The sequence below is a fragment of the Macrobrachium nipponense genome, chromosome 30 (genome assembly GCF_015104395.2).
Source record: "Macrobrachium nipponense isolate FS-2020 chromosome 30, ASM1510439v2, whole genome shotgun sequence".
NCBI classification, from domain to species: Eukaryota; Metazoa; Arthropoda; class Malacostraca; order Decapoda; family Palaemonidae; genus Macrobrachium; species Macrobrachium nipponense.
The window spans coordinates 72,504,394-72,524,850 of NC_087218.1; the positions used below are offsets into that span (position 1 = coordinate 72,504,394).

Consider the following 20,457-nt stretch of genomic DNA (forward strand, 5'->3'; position numbering starts at 1 on the left):
CCGAAGGAAATGAGATAGGGGATGTGGGAGATGTAGGATTCATAATGAATCCTGGAGGAACCGAGATTTTTGGTGCAAAATGAATTTTTCAACATCGTTACCCAGGAACTTGAAAATCATGGTTTTGGAACCAGAGTTTCTCTCGGCACAACTGTGAATCGGCATACCAATGCTTATTTTTTATTATTTATTTATTTCTTTTTGCTCCAGTAACTATTATTGCAGTGTATCATCACAGATTGCCGTTAATTGTTATTTTTCTAGGTTACATTCAAATTTAATTGTTCATCGATACTCAACATTGATTACATTTACAGTTTGTAAATATATATACGTGAGTATATATATATATATATATATATATATAATATATATATATATATATATATATATATATATATATATCGTATATATATATATTATGTGTGTGTGTGTATGACTGGTAAAAATGTTCTGTTACAACAGAATTCCATCTAATAAAAGAAGCCCATAAAAACGCCAAAATATAGAGGAAAAATACTATATTTCAGAGACTGCTGTCCTTCTCTTTAGAGAGACAGCACTCTCTGAAATATAGTATTTTCTCTCTATATTTTGGCGTTTTTTATGGGCTCCTTTTATTAGATATATACATATATATATATATATATATATATATATATATATATATATATATAATATATATATATATATATATATATATATATATAGAGAGAGAGAGAGAGAGAGAGAGAGAGAGAGAGAGAGAGAGAGAGAGAGAGAGAGAGAGAGAGAGAGAGAGTTTGGTGTCGTCGGCCTTTTGAATTTGGCCTGTTCGTTTGTTATAACCCATTATTGGTGGATATTTTGACCACGGAATTACCCCGACCACTTATGTGATTTATTTGAAGCACGTTGAAGCGTTTTATGTTTGTTTTTGTTGGTGTGAGTATTTAGAATTTCTTATTTGAACTATTTTTAAGATTTAAACCAAAGGTTAACCATATTATTCTATGTAAGCAAAACTAACCACTAAGGATACTAGTGTTTAGCTAAGATTAAAATTCAGTTTGGCTCGCGATGTTCTAATTATGTTTCTCACTAAACCAGAATCCTACATAGAACTATGGAATTCATACTGTGTATAATTTAAGTCTAACTAATGCGTCCAGATCAAATAGAAGAAGAAGATTAATGACGTTCTCTTAACCCATATGTCCACTAATAGCGCATCTCTTCTTCTGGTCTCTTTGCAGAAATAGCGCAAGGTGAGATGTTCAGCTGATCTGAGCTGCTGTGGCTGTGGCTGGTTGGCTGCTGACTTGGCTTCATATAACACCCCCACCTACTTCTGCTGGAACAAGGGGCCCCATATATCTCCCCACAAAACCCCCAACAAAACTGCCCCCCGCCCCAGCGCGCACTTCTGCTTCTGCTGCTGCTATCCTGCTTGCTGAAGGCTACTACTACTACTTCACCACCATCAGCCCCCCCCCAACCCCACTTCAGAACTGCCCCATCATCCAGAAGGGCTTGTTGCATCTTACCCCCTGTTGATTCTGTGCCAGTCCCTTGAGAGGTCCCGCTAGATTTAATAATAATATAAAGATGATTTGGTATTGCTTCACTATCACATCGTGTTCGTGTAGGCTAGGTTAAGGTCACCTTGTTAGGTCACATAAGCAGTAGATCAGTAAAAGTTAGGTTGATTAGAAAAGGACAAAAATTTATCTTCATATCCTTAAACGGTGTAACAGTGCAGTTTTATCAATAGATTTTATGTTGCTTAGATTTTTATGATGTGCTGAGTTAAAAGATCACACAGTGATAGGCTGAACTTCATCCTCGATGAGCCAACTAACAGTTTACTGAGCTACCTTATTCCGGTTTGCCTTTTTAGGCAGTTTTCATTATTATTGTAGCCACAGTCTGGATTGCGTTTTGAGGTCTTCATTTGCCTAATTTTAGTTGGTAGTAAATCCGGGAACGGATATCTCTTCTTCCTACTCAGAATTACAGACCTTTTCCTCATTTTTCATCATTTGTCAGTTTCTCAATCCCACAATAGTCTAAATTCCCCCCACCCCCTTTTCTCAGTTCCTCATTCATCCTCGCAGGATCCTTAGCAAAGTGTGGTTAATATCTTAGCAGTGAAACCTGAGAATAAGTTCCTGTTATACTTCAGGTATTTGTTATATTCATTATGAAACTCTCTAGTAACGTAACAGGTTGTGAGCTGCTTGTCCTCTCAGTTTTTCGGCTTTGTTCATTAAATTCACACTTCCTTTTTGCAATGCTGGCTTGAACCTGAACTCAGAAGCACTTTTTAGCTGCAGTAATTCAGTTGTTAACGCAATTTAAGTTTCAGGGTGAACCAGGTTAACAGTAGGAGTAAAATAATGCAATAATGAATAAAATCAGGTGAGGTGTATTCTCAGTGCAGTAATGACTTGCAAATAATTACAGCCCTATGTTTAAATGAAAGGAAAAAATTCCCAGCACGAGGAATATGTGGTTCTTGTAGTTGATAAATAAAATTCAATATAATAAGAGAAACGTCATTTCGGCTAGATTGGTAAGTCCTGCACTGCTTTTTGTGCGCAGATGAACCGCTTGCTTTTCCTTGAATGATTTGTCTTGTGAAAATAGGTCACTTCTGGTACTGAAAATAAGTTAAGATTATATTCCTTGTGGTATAAGGTGAGTTGATGGTGTCTTGTAATTCGTGTATGCACAGTTTTAGTCATTTTCTTATGAGTTTGATTAGAGAGACCATAAATGAGAGAAGCTAGAATATAGCAAAATAAAAATAAGGATAATGAATCATCACATTGCGTCGAATTCTTTCTTTTTTGTGAAAACAAAATGTGATTCTGATCACTCCTTTAAAAGGTCTGTAGTTCTTTAGAATATTTTCAATAAGTCTCCTTCAACTCATTGCAAGGAGAACCTTTCTACTTGCAGATCAGTAAAATAGCCCATTTTTAGCTTGGTTAAGAATCTAACAAACGCATTCGAAGTCATTAACATAACCTATACTTCCTAGAAATGACTGTACTATATTCCCATTATTTGTATAATTATAGTACACATTGGCCCACAACTTCTTCACTGCAAGTATTTGCATTAATAAGGCACATCAATGAATGATTCAGGCGTCTCCGGAAAAACGAAGAGGACCGTTTTTTTCAAAGATGAACCGCACGATAGTTAATAAATAAGTGACTAAAGACGCGTTTATACAGATAAATATGACCGCTTCCTAGATGGTGGTCCCCGTGGGGTTTTAACCCGGTATTTAGCCACCTTTGTAGTTCCTCGTTGGACGAGTGGGTTGCGTGCTCGCCTACTGATTTGGTAGCGAGAGTTCGGTCCCCGCTCTGCCAATGTGGAATCAGAGGAATGTATTTCTGGTGATTAGAAATTAATTTCTCAATACAATGTGGTTCGGATCCCACAATAGGTCCCGTTGCAAAAATTGGTTCCCAGCCACGTAATAATAGCTAATCCTTCGGGCCAGCCCTAAGGAGAGCTGTTAACCAGCTCAGTGGTCTGAGTAAACTAAGAGATAGAACTTTATCCACCTCTGCGTTGGGAATGACCGTCAGAACATAAACAAAAGACTCCAGATGTCGTAAAAATAATGGCCCCAAGAAATATTAAATTATTAGTCCTAGATAACGACCCCGAAACCCTTTGGGGTCACATCTGGGAAAGCCCCGTAAGGATGGGGCGGTTCGTGCTGTCATTGTGCCTCATGCGGTGCACTGTAGGCATTACATTACTTAAGGTTCTTTGCAGCGTCCCTTCAGCCCCTAGCTGCAACTACTTTCATTCCCTTTTACTGTACCTCCTTTCATATTCTTTATCTTCCATCTTACTTTCCATTGTTGCCTTCCAGTCTTACTTTTTAGTAAAAGGATAGGCCCACCGCCAATAACTGTGGAAACTGCTGCCTTGCAGGTGGACTTTTCAGTCAAAGGCGAGGCCTACTGCCAATGACTGTGGTTGATGACAGCAAGGGCATGCGGTCGTAAAAAAGCCCTTTGCCAAACAATAAACCATGCCTGATATTGTAAGGAAGGCAGTGGAGAAGGCGCATCAGGCAACCGACCCTTTAATGTAGGGATAACGTGAGGGAAAGAAGAATGTCTTCCATCTTACTTTCCACCTTCTGACAATTGAATCTAAGTGCAACTGCGCGGTTTTCCTTCTGTAACACCTCTTTCAAACCTTTTACTGTCAATTTCCTTTTCAGCGCTGAACGACCTCACAAGCCCTTGGCCTAAATTCTATATTCAGTTCAGTTCAATATCTAGGAAAGATCGATCAATAGATAGACAGACAGATAGATAGTATCAGTATTACTCCATATATTACTAACAAAGTAAAGTGGGCTTCTTAGACAATACTAGTCCTTCGAAAGTATTCGTCAATAATGTCAAAGAAAACCAATAACTATCTTGACAAAGCTTTTATAAACAGGATGTTTGTTGCATTTTAGGAAATTGTACGACTCGTAGATATGGTTTGTTTAAATATTAATATGTAATTACGGTAACTTTCAGCCTAATCAATTCCACTTTCTGCAGGTGACTGCGAAGCGTGTACGCCAGTCGAGACCTACGAAAATATTTTGGACAACTACTGCCGGGCCGATGTTGGTAAGTTGACCCCTTTGCCTCAGGATATGAAAACAGACAACTTAGAGCAGTGGTTCCCAAACTGGGGTCCGCGGACCACCTCCAGAGAAGGCCCAATGGGGTCCACGATACTAAAAATAAATTGATATTTTTTCAACTCCAGGAAAAATTGTGGCTGCTTTCACCAGTTTTAATTTGCATTGAATTTAAAGCAATGAAAAAATATTTAAGATATTTTGTGTATACTCGGTATGCAAATATGCAATGTACTACGTTGTATTGGGTATCCCGGTATGATCAAGTTTGGGAACTACTCACTTAGAGTTCGAGATGCTCTTATTATTATTATTATTATTATTATTATTATTATTATTATTATTATTATTATTATTATTATTATAACAAGGCAACCCTGTAACGAGGCTATGATATCGAGAATTAAAAGCCTAAGTAGTGTTAAAAATATTTATATACAGAGTGAAAAATAATGAGAGACTTTCAGGTACGTAGTATCTGAAAGTCTCTCTTTAGTATTTCTAAACTCTGTACTTATCTATTTTTAACACTGTTGTGGCCTTTTCAATTCTCGATAAAAATGATTAGCATTATTATATTATTACATTAAAAAGAAGAGCAAGAAGAAGCTACAATAATCTTAGTGGCAGCAGTAATAATAATAACATTGCGATACTAGTGTCATCGCCAGCAGTATAGTAGTAATAGCAGCGCACTATTCCACCTTCTTGTTATCCTTTTTATCCGTTATCAGCTTTGCTTTAGCCTCAATTCCATAACATTAAAATTACTGGGTACCATTAATCTTGACTTCTGATTGGTCTAAACTTCATATAAGCCATTACCACTGTATTTGTCATTCAGTAACTCGATGATGGTTGGCATAATTCTGCAAGAAATCCCATTATGATTCGGAATTGCGGTGGTGGGGAAATAAGCCAGCCAGGATTTTTTTTTTTTCTACATCTGATGAATTACAATGAATGCGGAAGAAGCGTCCTAGCAAGGTTATCCATTCGGATAGCCGTATATTTATTTTAGAAAATAGAATTGACTTATATTATCTCTTGAGTAAAATTTTAAGCTTGTTACGCCAGGTGATAATGATTAGCTCATACCTTAAATCATGCCATTCGCCTGTTTGTTGAAGAGGAAAGAACAGTCAGTCGAACAGATTTTGTATTGTGTTAACAAGCATTTCTAGTTGAACTGTTCCTTTACAAGTCTCTGTTAACATTCCATTTTAGGTCTCTCGCCTGAAGGAAACCCGCCCCCCCCCCCCCTTTTTTTTTTTTTAAAGAAACCAGTATTCAGGGTTTATCCAAAATCTCTCGTAACAATTTTGATATTTTAGAATCTAATATCCTTGGCGCTGATGACACTAATTGTCGCTGTACATCAAGCACTTAGGCAGGAGAGTGCAGCACGAGGTTCTGGAGAACCGCCAAATTCTAAGAACGATGAAAGGTAAAATTAAATTTCATAAATCAGGCGAAGGTAGCAAGTGAAAGGGACGAGAATTTAAAGTGGCTCGTTATGTCATACCAAGGGCTAATGTGGTTTTTTTCGAAGTCCCCGATTAAATTCTGGTTTTATGTATTATCTTTGCTCCCTGATAGAAGTCTCAGCCAAGCTTACTTGAATCTCATTGAACCACTGTTGGAAGCTTATGTTTAGCTTTTTAATTAGGTAGGCAACATAAACAGCCAAGTATCAGGTAGAGGGCAGAAGCAAAGAAATAAGAGGAAGTGCTTCCCTGAATGTGCGTGCCATACGCTTTAGAAAACTGACAGAAAAAGAACCGATTTTAGTTACCTTACGTATTGAAGATTTCAACCGCCGGCACTCATGTTTGGCAGGATGAGACGAGAAAGCAATTGCAGTCACTACATGTTAGAGGTGTATCGGTTGTCCGCATTTTTTATAAATCCGCATCCGTGTCCGCATTGACAATATCTCAGTATCTGCATCCACATCCGCATTAGCATTGCATGCAACATCCGCATTCGTATCCGCAGTTTGAGAAAGCGGATATGCGGATATTGCCCCCTGCTCTGTGTTCAATAGTGCATACTTTTACATTGTAACTAAAAATTGATTGTTTGTGAGTGTGTTTTGCTAAATTTAGCTTTTTCGTTTTATTATACAGTATACATAATACACAGTTACACATTTCATACCGTATATACTTATAAGCAGCGCTGTTATAGCATATTTGTTTTAAAGCATATATGTTTTAGTAATTTCGTGTTATTTGCAGCAGTTGTAATCATAAAGCCAGGGTATTGCGTTTTTTAGGAAACACTCTCTCTCTCTCTCTCTCTCTCTCTCTCTCTCTCTCTCTCTCTCTCTCTCTAATGCGAAGAATGGCTTTGAGTTTTGGTACCCTTATCATGCAATGAGCATGAAATAACCTTGTACCAAGGCAACTAAGACGTTCTTGTATCGCTATTACTCTTTGTACGTTCATATGAAAGCATACACACACACACACACACACACACACACATACATGAGTATCACTTATGTTTCTACTTTCAATTAGTACATCAAATATTATGTGGTAACACAGTTTTGAATTGTGTAGCTGAAAATCGTCTTTAACAATTACATATGTCTAAATTATTGAGATTTACAAAGTATCCGCATCCGCGGGGGTATGATCATCAAATATCCGCATCCGCAAGAGATTAATATCCACATCCGCAGCTGCAAATTTTAAAAAATTGATATCCGCATCCGCAAATCCCATTTTCAGACATCCGATACATCCCTACTACATGTCCCCGTAGACTGTTACGATTTCTCGTTTAAAAAAAATATAGAACATTTTTCACACTGCATACATTTTTGCCAGAGTATTGTGGCAGACATTAAAATTGTCACAGTTTTTCGGAAACAAATGTGAAAATAGGGTCTTGCGGGAAAAATGCGAAAAGATTATCTCTAACTGTGGAGCCATTTTAAGAAATCACTTGCAGATATCAAAAGGGACATGATTCCGAAAGAAATAAAGTGCGATGGTTAATTTCCCTTTGACGGCGGTTTCTGACAGCTGCGCCCTTTTCTCATTTTTCTTTCTTACAACTATTGGAGCTTCTAAGATTGCTTTTCTTTTAAGATAAAGTAGGGCAAGGTAATGCCCTTGTGTCACCCAGAAATTAAGTGAAAAATTACAGAAGAAGAGCTGTAGACGTTGCCGACCCTCCAACTCGGTAATCAGCCTTCTGATATTATTATTATTATTATTATTATTATTATTATTATTATTATTATTATTATTATTATTATTATTATTTTATTATTAGGAAGGAGGCCTTCTCTGAGGGCAGTTGCATTGAATACTATAGCTGTTTCAGCGGCATTTAATTTATATAGAATCTTCTCAATTCTTCTTATCTTTAGAAATAAACCTAAGACAAATGAAATCTTTACATGTCCTTAGGAAACTTAATAATACACCAGCTACATGCTGACGAGAAAAAGATAAGAAGAATTGAGAAGATTCTATATAAATTAAATGCCGTTGAAACAGCTATAGTATTATTATTATTATTATTATTATTATTATTATATTATTATTATTATTATTATTATTATTATTATTATTATTATCTGCTGTCGATGTATTTCCTTTATTATAAATAATATTACAATATAGCAGAACGCATTTAGAATACATACACATTCTGGCATTGGCCCACCTGCTTCTAGCACATTACATGTTATATAATCAAACTTTCGTTACTGAGTTGTAAATGTCTTGCACCTAAACAATGTAGCATACATAAACATTCTCCCACAAATTGTACATATTTACGCAAACATTCCCAAATTGATTACAAATGCCTTCCATATTTACATTTTAGAATATATAACAAATGCCAGGTATCTTCATGATTTAGAAGACATAATATTCGCTCTTCCGCTCTACAAGGCAGTGTAGAATACCTAACCAGCGTCCCATAGCAGTACAGACAATTGCGGATCACCCTTTGCCGTTTAGACTATGTAAAAATTCTCGTGTTGTCTGCGAGTGCCTCATGTTTTGGAATTTTAGAACAGGTAAACAAACTCTCGTAAATGTCTAACATTTTTGGCTTTTTTCAGTGGTGAAGACGCGTATCAAGAGGATGCAGAGATCGAAGCTCATCTGTCGAAAGGCCAAGATCTACAAGTCGGGAACCTCTGAGGAGGAGCGACGCGCCCTCAAGCGTCCGAAGTTTTCCTTGACCATGGAGGCTGACTGCTGCGAAATCTCCCCCTCGAGGGTGAGGTACCTCATCATGGGCCGGAAACATGGGGATGAACTCATCCCCACATTCATCATGCCTTTCAAGAAGTCTAAGGTGAGTCGTATGGTTCTGTTTTGTGTCCCCCCTAATATTTCCCATATATCTGCAGAAATGTATTACTGAGTATTTGGAACATATAGCGAAGGCTTTCACAATACTATAGAATCTTTTGACATAACTGTAAGGCAATACTTTTCTCTCGTTGACCTTAGAATTACGGTAGTTTTTATGTACGGGTCTAATCTCCTTTTCTAATTGAATCCAGCCTTTGCGCCAAGCCATGAAAACCTTCAAGCGAGGTCTCAACTGCTCCGACCCGAACTTGATCACGAGGAACCTCGAACCGACCGCCCTCAGCCAGGAGCCTCCCCCTCAGCAACCGGAGCCCAAAACCAAGGGCCGACGTAAGAACCGCAAGGGAAGCTCGGGGGGAAGCAAAGGACCTGACAGGGGTGGGAGGAGACGAAAGGCCGAAGGGGGCCGCCGACGGGGAAGGCCCAACGGAGGAAGCCGACGAAAGACCCCGAGTATTCCCGAAGAGGAAGAAACTATCCCTATGGACATCACTCCAATCCCAGAAGTGATCTCACCTGAGGACTCAAGTATCCTTTTTGATCCTAGTCAGCCCAGGCCATTAGACGTACCCTCCGCGGATCTTCAGGAAGGGCCCCAACCAAGCCTAGCAGGCGGTGGAGGAGGAGGAGGAAGAGGCGGAGAGAGAAGAGGCGAGGATGGTGATCGTCAGGCCAAAAAGAGACGTCGAAAGGGCAATAAAGCATCTCGAAGGGATAGGCGGAAAGAAACGGTCACGGAAGAACCCTCCCTCCTTCAGGAGGAATAAGATGCGATTAATTGTATTGGGGAGTCGACCAATTAGAAAAATAAAGAGTGAAGCAAGAGAGCTTACTGGCCAGTAGCCGAAATTGTTTTCGTGTGGGGGTATCAGATGGAAGTGTAGTGGTTCAAATGACTTCCTTTTGAAAATAAGCGTTTACATTGATTTTATGTTAGGGAATTTCACCTTTCCGATAAGTGTCCAGTTTTGCACAAGATCGTGAGATGGAATTTGATCTCTTCGAGTTATCCATTGATTTTATTTTTTAACTGTATGTTTCCCTTGTCAGAGAAGTGCTCATGAAAGTAGTTAAGAATAATACATATGTAAATTTTACAAAAAGCCATATTCGTGTCATCCAAAATATTTCAAACGATTGTTGTTTGTTCGTAGTCAGCGGTGTGGACAGGTACTCTCAGTGCTTCGTATTCCTTGACCTGCAAGTGTGACCTGGTGACATGAAATCCGAGACCAGGATACAGTCGCCAGGTCACGATTGTTGAGTTCTCATCCAGAAGAAGTCACATTGCGACATTAAAAGGAGTTGAATTACCCGTCTGTAATGATTGTTATTAATAGAGTTGTATGGGTAACCGTAACTACAATTACAGTACGGTTTCCTTTGCATGGACGGCTTAGTATTTGTAGCATATAAAAGTCTTTTACTGGCATGTACAGCAGTTATTTCGGTGAAAGATGAGAAAATGAGTAATGGTCTCTTGTCGTTCAGAATTGATCACCAGGGTGTTCTGGCAGACTGTTTGTCAATCCTGACTCCATAACAATTGAAGCCCCTTACTTTTATTGCTACTTGAAATCTTCATCTTTTTGGAGTTTGTTCCCTTCAGGACGGTCGTTGTTTTGCAAACCAGCAATAAATACTGAAAATGACGACTTGATGTGAATCCAGGTGGATCTTGAAGGATTCGTTTGCTGCGGTAGTTTACTTTAATAATGATTTTTTTTCTTTTCCAAGAAAAGATATTGACTTGTATATCGTGAAATACCACATAGTTTCTCTCTTCTTCGGTTCGGTTTTTTCAAGGTACGCCTTTGATGTGTCTCTTGTTTCCACATCGATGAGGAAGTCGATTCAAATGGTTTTAGACTTACAAGCCAGTGAGATAAAGAGGTAGTTTTTTTTAAACATTATTAATAGCGATTTTTTTCGGTTGTTTATATGATGGTTTATTATGCTGGCTATTAGAATGATCTTGCCTCATTTCTCCCTCCCTTGTATTGACTCTCGGTCCCGTAACTTCCTTTTTTTTCCAAGAAGAGGTCTTCTCTTCCATCGGGGTTAGGCCTCTGGCCATATCTTCCCCCAATTTTTCCCTCTGGCCTAGTATGTAGAAGGGCATAGGGTTGCCCATGCCAGAGTTCTTAGAAAATACCATAAGTCATTACTCCAGTGACTTACATCGGAAGCTTCTCATTTGCTTTCATTTCTGCAAAAGCTCCTTTCTTCAAACCATACCCGTGCCACACATCCTGTAAGTGAAAAATTATACTCTTTCCTAGAACATTTGGAAAACTGGTGTATTGTTAAGGATTTGTTTTTTTTTTTTTTTTTCTTTTTTTGCTTTTTTATGGAATCTCTTAACTTTTAATTTCGGTAAGATTTGTCTGAATTGTCTCTGCATTTGACTGCTCCAGACGTCCTTCTTTCATAACCAGTATTAAACTCAACAGAAATTTTGTACGTGAAATTTAAGAAAAATATATCCCTTATTTTCAATAACATAGTATAAAAGGAAAAAAATAAACACTCCCCCCCCTCCCCTCCCCTCCCTCTTTTGACATTATAAAATTAATCCTTGTAGTAAACTTATCCATTGTATCATTTTCATCATAACCGTGTATAATTCTACACAAGATGTCATTCATGTCTTCGCTCTAGAGAAAGTAGGCTTAGTTGTTAAATATTATATATATAGATTTCTATTGATGTGCCATCATAGAATGTAATGATTATTATTATCAGTAATGATAAAATCACAAAGTTAAGATTTATTTAATTCTCAAAATACGTATTATTCATGCCATTGGTATTTTTTCTTTCCTTTTTTCAAAGCAGAGTATCCAAACCCCAGTTTATTGATATTATTAGTGTTGTCATTTAGGTGCTAGAACAAGATTCGTTTATTTGTTCGTCTGTCCTTCTCTCAGGCTACTCAGTTCTTCTCTTTTGTTTTCCCCTTTGTATCAGGTCTTCTGCTCTTCCTTAGTCTGCTGTATTTCATGACGATTCTTTTTTTCATAAAAAGAAAAGAACCCTCGTATCAGGAACGTCACCAAGTTTATGGTTACTCGAGATGACTTTAGCTTACCTGGCGAGAAAATGGTAACGTTCATTCTCTCTACATTTTCAAGATTTTTGGTTTGAACGCGCTGTGGCACCTTTGTTGAAACCTTGTAGGGAAATTGAAAGGGCGTCTTCTGAAAGTGCGCGCGCTAATGGTGTATAAGAATATGAAATTGTCTTTTGATACATCGCTTGATAATAAGTGCATGGAAAGCAAAGTGGCTAGGAAGTCAGCATTTGTAGGTGCGCATTGGCCAGTTCGCTTGTTTGGATTGAAACGCTGATACCATGCACAATTTGATAAGACCATCCTCCGTGGACGATTCATAGTTTGAGTTTTTCTGAAATAAAATCTCCCAGTTGCCTCATCAGAATCACTGACCAAGTTATCTTTGCTCCTAGAGATTAATAATGCCCTCGCGTCTTTGAAAATGGATAATTCACAAAATATGGTGCCATGGCTTCCATATATATATATGATTTAATTGAAAAATTGAGAAAACTGTGTTGCCAGCCACTTTTGTTGCTTGTAGTCATTGCAATAAAGTTGCATTTATTGTAAATTACATCTTTTCTCTCTTATTTCAAGCTCCGTTCACTTTCACGTTATTCCTTCTGTGTGTATAGTACTGTACTGAAATATAATAGATGTCAGTAAGAAATTAAGCCTGAATAAAAATCCTTTGTACAACTTTGTTTTCATGTATCCTTCAATCAGAATGAAAACGTGACAATGTATTCTCCTTGTGATGACCGTTGATACAAGACTGTGAAATAGTGTGCGTGTGTGTAGTCTACATAGCAATCTTCTTACGTGGTTGTATTAACATGACCTTATTACAATTTCAGAGCAAAGTCCAAGTAGCTGGAACAGCGAATCCACATAGCTGCGGAAATGACCAGTTGCTAAGGAATTAGAACAGTTATTTCCAAGTAGACAGGAGATCAAAGTTAGGTCTAATATTGAGAGTCAAATTGCCGTCTTCTAAAGAAACTGAAGTGCAAAATTTTCTGTCATAAGGTGAATTATTTTCTTGTGTTTCCAAAGCACACCTTTTGTTTCGTGTCAACTAAATATTTGGGATTATAACATTCAGTAGTTTTGCTTTGAAAGGAGATGAACTTGCTTTTATAATTATAATTTTAATGTATTTGCAAACAAAACGTATATTTTCCCAAACGATCATTTTTCAGTACAATATTTCAGTGCACGTAAAGTACGATAGTACTTGTTCCTGAAAATATAGTAATGGCATAATTTGGAGGTTACTCTTCAAATAAGACTTCCAGGCACAAAACTACACGACTAAAATGTAGGTCTAGTAGAAAACTTCACACACCCTCTTCGCGGTCGTTAGGCTGAAGACTCTCCCGTGGTTTCTTTTGCATACTGACATCGAAAGGGAGGAAGAAAAGTTCTGTTTTGCTGGTTAAGGAATATTTGATGCTCAAATCACGATGTTCATAATAAATTCATGACACTGTTACTTGCACCAAAAATTTGTGAGGTAAAACTTCCCACTAAAACGTTTATTAAATCTCTGTACGACCATATTTCTCTATAACCATAAACACATGCTTTAAAAAATATACAAAATTAAATCTGTTAAAATTAGCAACGATACGAAAAATTAAAAAGCAATACATAAAATACCAGTTTAAGAGTTCAAACTTGTTAGAAAATCGAGATTGTGTGAAACCAAGGTACATGAGATTCAAGTGAAATCTTCTGCATATCCAGTTGCAGTTTAGAACTGCTGAACCTTAAGACTAATTGGAAATCTTAAATTACATTGGAAATCTTAGGAAATGTAAGGATACGTGACAGTGTCGTGGGTAAAACGATATCCAGTTGGATGTACAGCCTCTGCGTATCCTTGCAGCCCTTTCACAATCCACACCCCGGCAGTGCGCAAGCCACCAGTCAACTTTTCCGTCACTTCCTTGGCTGTGCGTTTGAGTTTACTCTTCCCTGGTTCCTGGAAATAAACAAAAAATGGGAATTCACTATTCAGCATTTGTTTCCGATATCTTTATAACTTTCTAGATTAGTGTGTTAGCACCGAGAACCCGTTTTCGTAACCATAATAAAAAAGAATTTGCAATGTAAAACATTCATAACCTAAGTTTCGTAAGGTAATAAGAAGACAGGACTACTTCCATTGGCTAGTAATACACGAACGCTATGCCACAGCTAGAATTTAATCATCGATAGATAACTTTTCCTGATATGGTATCGTATCAGTAGAGATGTTAACACGAGTATTTACTTTGACATGCCTTGTCCAGCTGTTAATTTATCAATATTTTGTTTCTGTCTATTTTCAATTGTATCTGATAAACTCCACGGTGAACCAAACTGCATGTAACATAACAGTGATTTACGATTACCAACAACTTTGCTTATTTATGCACTACTTAAACGAAGCAGACCAATTAGGGACAGGATTTACAGTTACAACATTAGGATGTCTCAAAGACTTATTAATACATCCGAGGAGACATCATGTGCTCACTTATCTCTAGGAGCAGGTTTTACTATTCATACACAGTGTTCTACAACTTCCGAGGGCAGTTAGTTGCATGTGTCACATCTTGTATGTGAAGGTGAGATGTGTCGTATCTCATCAGTTCTAGTTTCCATCCATTATTTCTTGTCTGGTTTTCGTTTAATGTGAAGAGGTTACTGTGTACTTTTGTTATGCCTTTCAGTATTTTGAATGTTAATAATTAATTGTCCTCGTAATAATAGTGTTTCTAAGTCATACGTGTTCAGACTCTGTAATGTTCTCTGATAACCTATGTGCCTGATGGATGGAATTAACTTTGTGGCTATTGCTTGTACCCCTTCTAGCCTATTTCTATAGTTGGTGACCAAAACTATACTGCATATTCAAGATGTGGTCTAACTATTGATGTGTAGAGATGCAGCACCATTTCCTTGTTTGTATTTGAACAGCCTCTTTGTGTATCCCACTAGTTTCTGTGCCTTCTTTTCAGCTTTTATGCACTTTGTGGATTTTAAGTCCTTGGTAATATCCAGGTCCTCTTCTTTTTCTATAGTATTTATATCATTCGTAAGCAGCATTTAGTTTGCATGAGAGTTGTATCCTCCATGTTCTAACACTTTCCACTTGTCAAGGTTACAAGGCATTTGCCATCTTTTTTACCACCATTTTCCTTCGATCTTCTCTTAAACATTCCACCGTGACGTTCAGACTGGCAGTACAAAAACAAGGTAAAGGCTTGGAGTAGAATACTTGCATAATAAACTGTACCAACCGAACATAACGAAATATTATAATGAAAATATTTAAAGACAATTTTTACCAAAGAAATAAAGGAATTTTTTAGAATAAATATTTTAGTGGCATAAATGACATACTAGATAAATGCGCCTCAAAGACTTAAAGGCTTTTTTAACTCCCCATCCTACGAAAAAAAAACTGCAAAACCAAATATTTGAATTAAAGAAAAAAACTCAATTTAATAGACCAAATGACCTCCGGTAAGTGTCTCTTAGAAATGGATCGAATGAACACCATGAACGCGTTCTTCTTGCTACACCAATAATGTTTTAAATGTTGTGCTTTCAGGGAACAAGACAATAGATTGCTTTTCCCCACAAACTAGTTCGGTCTTGCATCCATTTAGGAGATAGTCTATCGTAGTGCTCTTGTTTATCTGAAATGTACAGAGTGGAATCTCCGATTAAGCCAAGGTTCTTATATCTGTGTGGTCATAATATAAACAAAGTAGGCTGTTCTCGCTAATCTTAAGAATACAAGAAGGAAAAGTAACCGTGTGAATAAATAAGATTAGTTTTACCGTTCAGCATCTCATTATTTGTATATCAAATTCTTTGCTCAGTTATACGGTAAAAGCATATTGTCCATATTCTCACAAAATTAATTGTCATGAAAGCAACGCTGGGAAACAAGTACCACTAACCCAGGACGAGCAGAACTTACCATCAACTGCCGTCCATCAAAAAACCATTTCGTTCATAATACTAATTTCCACATATTTTGAGAAAAAAAACTATCTTTAAGTATTAGGCTCCAAATTCACTTAGCTGAACGGAATTTCGTAACCTCCGAAGCTAAGCTTACTTATTACGCGCATTTCAGATACGCCCTCAAATTTGGATCAGAAACTGGATCTTGTTAATAATGAAATTCAACATCAACTTCCGTTTTCACAGTGGAGAAACGTATTCTCGAAACAGCTGCACCCAACTGTACAAGTGTTACAAAGGTGATAGAGGTTCAGTAAACATGTTATTTAGTGCCTACTGTATATCTGCGCATATAATTGCACAATGGCAGACGTACATTTCAGGACGATCTTAAAGAACTCGGCTGCCACCTCAAAACGTTATGCATTTGTAGGGTAATTTAATCAGACTATTTATTTATTTTTCCTAGCTTAATCGTATATTTTTCTGTGCTTAAAATAAAACTATTTCTCCTTTTTTGTTTATCCCATAACAGCAGCATCCACTGGAAATACACAAAAATGTATAGATTCTCTACCCAAGTTCCCAAATGAGCCCATTATATAGTAACGCTTCAAAACAAAACCATGACCGTGAACACATCTACATCATGAGAGAATCTTACCTTCTCTTCCACACTCTCCGAACGACTGCATGCCGAGTAAGACTCGCTCGCCGAGGTGGGCAATAACTTGGAAGTTTCGTGAGGCTCTTCGTCTTCCTCTGCAGAGCGAGAATTTTTCCGCCAAGTAAATAGACACCCGAGGCAGTTTTCTTGATTTGCGAACTCCCTGGCAGAATCGACGCCCTCTCGAACTCTTTCTTGGCTAATGGTATAATAGTTCCTGATGGATTTCCTGACGCTTGCCTCCGCCTTTTTGGCGGACCCAAGAAGCTCCGACGCCATATTTCGAGGCTCTTTGTGTATGACCTCGTACGATGTAAAGAGGGCCTCGGCCATGTTTTGAATACTTTACTTTTCTCGGGGATCCAAAGTGGAGAAACTTGAACGGTAGTTAGCTCTTGAGAATATAAGCGAAGAGTATTTCAATTTAATGTCCCTTTGATTTCCAAGCAGCAGGTAGTTCTCGGTCTCGACGGTTAAAATGCAGCGACAGTACCAAACTGATTTCAGGGAGAAATGGTCTTCGTTTTCGAATGACAGTAATGAACCCGGAGCCCCCACTGCCGGACCACCATAGAAACGAACTGATTGGCTAGTTATAGTTCCCAAAAAGCGTTATTTACTTAGGGATAAATAACGAGTTGTTCTTACAAATCACGAGGCGTTTGTGTCTTTCGTGAAACTGTGAGTTGTCGTGATCAACTCATGCTCGCTTACGAAATTTCCCCAATTAATAAAATGCCATAAATGAGAACAAAATAAACGCTAACTGTCAACTCGTTCATTTAATCTTATCTATCTATGCCTATCATCCATGGGACAAGTCTCCTATTTGCAGGGTCACTCCACAAAAGTAGGATTTGGGGGTTAAGAACGAGATGTGTCTAGATTTCTTTCTGTTCTACGTTTTTTTTTTTTAAATAGATTCTTGTATTATTTTTAACCCGGCCTTGTGCTTGCACCTGCTCTTGATCATAGAATAGCCAGCAAAATCGATTCGGCTATCTTCACAGGAAGGGGTTATTTGTAAAGAAACGAAGGCAAAAATGTGAGAGGCCGATGGGCATCCGTTTAAAGGTGCGCTGGCACGTACAAGTGCCCAGACGTATTTGTAAAGAAAGCTGTAGACAAGACCAGTGTCGGATTAGAAATCTTTCATAGGTGGTGCACTTAGGATTATCATATACATATATATAATATATATATATTATATATATATTATATATATATATATATATATATATATATTAATATATATATATGTGTGTGTAACATGCATACACACGTACGCATATATATCAATATTTATATATGTATGAACACATATATATACAGGCATAATTTACATCAAATGCACAAATATTTTGTATGTACTAAGAGAGAGGGAGAGAAAGAATTATAATAATAAGGATTGTTACATTGTTTCGATGAGCTGCAGCTTACAAAGAAGTAGCAGTTAAAATTCCTTTGGCAAATATAAGCATTAAATAACAAACATAAAAATATATATCATTTTATTTTCAGTGTTTTATCAATATTTTACTTGTGTGCAGTGGGACACATCAATATTTAATTATACCTTTGAGGTATACTTAATATTCTAAACATGAAGGGGTGTTGTGTGATCAGGTGCCGTCCCCAAACCCCTAAATCCGCCACTGAACAAGACGAGTAAATGAAATCCGCCAGCAGATGAATTTGTAGAACGAGTCTCTCTTCCCCCCCCCCCCCCCCTACCCCGCCCCCCACCCCCGGCCCGACACACACACACACACCTCTATCTACGCGCGGTCCTCGTGACGCGAAAGGTAGTAGCACACCAGTTACGGGCTGCTCTATGAGCAAGAGCCCGTGCTAGCATAAGGCCAGCTCAATCAATAACAACATAGTAGCACATTGACCCACAAACTGAATAACTTGAGTTTAATCCCTGAACTTGGAGAGGAAAGATATGTAGACGTCCATTGAACTCCACTAAACCTCCAATGAGTTCAGCAGTGATTCCGAAGCCCTGAGTGTTAGTCAGCTGTTGTAGAGAACGAGGGACCTCGATGAGGTAATCATCATCCTATTAGGACAAATCCACTCATTAATATTAATATGATGCATGAGTATGAATACAGAAATACGAAAATGTGAATACTTAAAAAAATTTATACACGACTAGGTAATCATAAAACTATGACTACAGTAGATTCACATCACCCGTGCATCTGATGTCTAGGCCAGTTCCTTACGACGCTCCTGATTGGCTGTTGATAAGCAAATCGCAGGGCTGGAAACTCTGAGTCTCTCGAGAGAGTTCACATAGGCAGGATGTATGCTCCACCTCTTCTGAGGGATACTTTGGAAAGACGTACCACTCAGGAGAGGTGGAACATGCAACATTCCTATGTGAACTCTCGAGAGAGACTGAGAGTTTCCAGCCCTGTGATTGGCTTATCAACAGCCAATGAGGAGCGTCGTAAGGGACTGGCCTAGACATCATATGCACGGGCGATGGGAATAAACTATAGTACAATGGTTTATCAAACTATTTTCTGACAAAGCTAAAAGGTATAATTAACACTTTAACCAAATCAATAGTGACTAAATTCCTGCAGGACAAGATCGTGCCCATTCTTATAAGTCTAAACTTCATAGAATACGTAAGAAAGCTAAAGCGAAAATAAAACAAATTTGTAAAAACAACTTCTTATAGAAATGTTTCACCGGAAGCATAAATCATCATCTGAACAAAGCTGCAACAAAGAAGTTGAAGAAAAGGACCTTGGAATCATTGTACCTAGACAGCTCAGTGAATTACCACTAAAAACCTGTAAAGCGAAACTGACGCCATATCTATTCATACGAAAACATTACGTCACGGAAGAACAAGTTACTTCACAAAACTATAAAGTGTGGTTGACAAATAAAAAAATATAATGATGATAATAATGACGTTTATTACAGGTTAATTTGAGTTTCTTGTGGATGTGTAGAATTTTTTAAAATCTAATTCCAGTCGAAAATAGCCACAATTTCTTGTATCATTTGAAACGAACGAGTCGGCAGTAGACGTACTTTGTACTCGAACTTCAAGTGTTTGAAAATAATGATTAACGCTTCAGCTGAGATTGTGGTTGGGAAATGTGTGGGAAAATTAGTATTAGTAATAAGTGATGAGTGGATGATTCATAATTATGTCTACAACCATTGAAGCATCCCAAAAGGCAAACATCTAAAGTCAGAAAACGCAGATTTATCTAATATATATGTATATAATATATATATATATATATATATATATATATATATATATATATATATATATGATATATATATATATATATATATATATATTCATTGTAAAACTATAATGGAAATGTTTACTTAAATAATTCTCCCATATATATATATATATATATATATATATATATATATATATATATATATAATATATATATATACATACATACACACACACACACACACACACACACATATATATATATATATATATATATATATATATATATATATATGTGTGTGTGTGTGTGTGTGTGTGTGTATGTATGTATGTAATATATATATAAGATATATATATATATATATATATATATATATATATATATATATATGGGAGAATTATTTAAGTAAACATTTCCATTATAGTTTTACAATGAATTAAATGGTAAACCATACCAAATACATTGAATTTTTGTTGCACATTATAGGTATCAATGGTTTTAGAGTTACATTAGTTAATCATCAGGAAAAGGAC

The 20,457-nt window shown here is 37.2% G+C and overlaps 2 protein-coding genes across 4 annotated transcripts in view; one reads left to right on the forward strand and one right to left on the reverse strand.

Moving 5' to 3' along the window:
* LOC135202592 (secreted frizzled-related protein 5-like) overlaps positions 1-12,763 on the forward strand; it is a 162,036-nt gene extending 149,273 nt beyond the window's left edge. The window contains exons 2-5 of one of the 2 annotated variants that reach the window (XM_064232100.1): positions 1,236-1,247; positions 4,572-4,643; positions 8,748-8,986; positions 9,198-12,763. In XM_064232100.1, coding sequence (XP_064088170.1) covers positions 1,236-1,247; positions 4,572-4,643; positions 8,748-8,986; positions 9,198-9,773 — 899 coding nt within the window. In that variant the 3' untranslated portion in view covers positions 9,774-12,763. The remainder of the gene's footprint in view (positions 1-1,235; positions 1,248-4,571; positions 4,644-8,747; positions 8,987-9,197) is intronic. The other variant, XM_064232101.1, reaches the window with a different exon arrangement.
* A 436-nt stretch (positions 12,764-13,199) lies between these two features.
* Positions 13,200-17,273, reverse strand: LOC135202593 (uncharacterized). Of its 2 annotated transcripts, XM_064232103.1 has the most exons (3): positions 16,695-17,273; positions 13,894-14,051; positions 13,200-13,490 (listed from the first exon to the last, which is right to left on the reverse strand). In XM_064232103.1, the coding sequence occupies exons 1-3, from the start codon at positions 17,028-17,030 to the stop codon at positions 13,427-13,429; spliced, it is 558 nt and encodes a 185-aa protein (XP_064088173.1). In that variant the 5' UTR covers positions 17,031-17,273; the 3' UTR covers positions 13,200-13,426. The 2 variants fall into 2 exon arrangements, with proteins under 2 accessions (XP_064088173.1, XP_064088174.1); XM_064232104.1 differs by lacking the exon at positions 13,200-13,490 and having other exon boundaries at positions 13,582-14,051; positions 16,695-17,272.
* Between the last annotated feature and the right edge of the window lie 3,184 nt (positions 17,274-20,457).